This window comes from Myotis lucifugus, unplaced genomic scaffold (genome assembly GCF_000147115.1).
Source record: "Myotis lucifugus unplaced genomic scaffold, Myoluc2.0 scaffold_8, whole genome shotgun sequence".
In the NCBI taxonomy this organism is placed as follows: domain Eukaryota; kingdom Metazoa; phylum Chordata; class Mammalia; order Chiroptera; family Vespertilionidae; genus Myotis; species Myotis lucifugus.
In genome coordinates, this window is record NW_005871056.1 from 12,317,317 (window position 1) to 12,319,335 (window position 2,019).

General features: G+C 47.1%; 1 protein-coding gene across 1 annotated transcript in view; it reads left to right on the forward strand.

The window, feature by feature from the left end:
* Nucleotides 1–2,019, forward strand: part of FGD5 (FYVE, RhoGEF and PH domain containing 5) — a 104,757-nt gene that overhangs the window by 83,228 nt on the left and 19,510 nt on the right. Inside the window, 3 exon segments of the mRNA XM_023749620.1 lie at nucleotides 69–103; nucleotides 105–138; nucleotides 1,522–1,590. Of these exon segments, the coding sequence (XP_023605388.1) occupies nucleotides 69–103; nucleotides 105–138; nucleotides 1,522–1,590 (138 nt within the window).

Sequence of the window (2,019 nt, forward strand, 5' to 3'; positions counted from 1 at the left end):
CCCTTACAGAAGAGATAAGATTCCTGGAAGGGGTCCTGACATCCTCTCTCGACCCCGTCCCACCACAGGAAAACCTGCAGAAGCTTTCCACATTGAGGCAAGCGTCGTGGCCAAGGGGATCTCCTCCAGCCAGGAAGGGTGAGTGCCACCGCCACCATGGGCAGGGGCAGAGGGCGTGCTGGCAGCAGGCAGGCGAGGCTCTGATAAGCCCCATTGTTCAGCTGGGCTGGCCCCAGACAGGCCTGGCTGCAGGTGCTGTTTACCCGAGGAGGAGGGAGGGCAGGGCTGGGCTCACAGGGCCCATGGACTGCCTCCCCTGGGGTTTTCCACTCTCAGGGCCTTTAAAGAAACAGTGCCATTTGGGTTCAGTATTCCCTGTGGTTCTCTTCACCTCCAAGAAGAAGCGATACCAAGTATTTTTAGTTTAGTCCAGCATTGCTGAGAAATCAGGAAAACCATCTCTCAAGAGCCCCAACATAGCATTTTAAAAAAACATTTTTCAGGAGACAAATTTATCCACTTCTTAAAATTTTTTATTTTTATTTATTTCAGAGAGGAAGGGAGAGGGAGAGAGAGATAGAAACATCAATGATGAGAGAAAATTATTGATCAGCTGCCTGCTACATACCCCCTGCTGGGGATCGAGCCTGCAACCCGGGCATGTATCCTGACAGAGAATTGAACCGTGACCTCCTGGTTTGTATGTCGACGCTCAACCGCTGAGCCACGCTAGCTGAACAATTTATCCACTTTTAAGCTTCCAATGGAAAACATAAAACTCAGCTCAAAAATAGTAAAAAATGTGTTCATTACTTATTACAGTTGATGAAGGACAAGAGACAAAGAAATGAGATATTGTGCTCAGATTTTACTCAAAATTAGCAGGGCTCTCACTGGTCTGAGATTCTATAAAATCACACTTAACGTTTTGGCCTGGGTCATCAGTAAATATTTATTAAGCATCTATTTGTATGCTCCAGAATTTCAAGGGGGATACACCAACTGTTCATGCAGCTATTTTAGCAAACCTTCAAAGGCTTTTCTGGATGGACTTGTGGCAGCAAACCAGGTTGAGAGTCATTGTTTGGACCACTCTGGGGCTTGGTGTAATTCAAGGTGGGATGCTCCTGAAAGGCCAAGAGGTCTGTCTCCAGAGCTGCGATAGCATACACAGCATCTCGCTCTTCTAAAAATTTGTTTTTAATTTTATTGATTTTAGAGAGAGAGGGAAACATTGATTTGTTGTTCCACTTATTTATGCATTCATTAGTTGATTCTTGTATGTGCCCTGACCGGGGATCGAACCCATAACCTTGGTGTATCAGGACGACGCTCTAACCAACTCAGCTACTCGGCCAGGGCCCAGAGCATCTCTCTTAGGCTGGGAATCCCCCCAGGAGCTGCTCTCTGGTCTTCCAGGAAGCATCATAATTTAAGTTTCCCACTCAAGGGCCTTCCACCCTTCTCTAGGGCAGTCAAGGGCATCAGCCTGACCACTGGTGTCTGCTTCTCTCCCCACAGGAGTTTCTGAAGGAAGGGACACTGATGAAAGTAACAGGGAAAAACAGACGCCCCCGGCACCTGTTCCTGGTAAGTACCTGGCCCCCCAACCAAGCCCTGGGACTGTCAAGTTCTGTGGAATTTCTAGGACCAGTATTCAAGGACAACTGGAAGGCAGGGGAGAAGACTAGAACAGAGCGGAATCTGTAGGATGAGGATCATTCTGTGTGCTGAGCTTCCCAGAAAGCTGAGCGTTTACCCTTGGAAACCACCATCCCTCCCTCCCTCCCTCCCTCCCTCACTCACTCCCTCCCTTTCTCGCTCCAACCTTCCATTCTGTTTTAAAGTATTATACATCTGCTTTTGATTATTTCTGCTTGAATGTAGATAGTTATTATTGATTTTGAATAATTTTAATTTTCTTATTTATGGGTATAGGAAAATTCACGAGACCTGTCCCTGAAGGGTATAGAACAGCTGGAAGTTGGTGGCTGATCTGTTGATAAACCATGGCCGCAG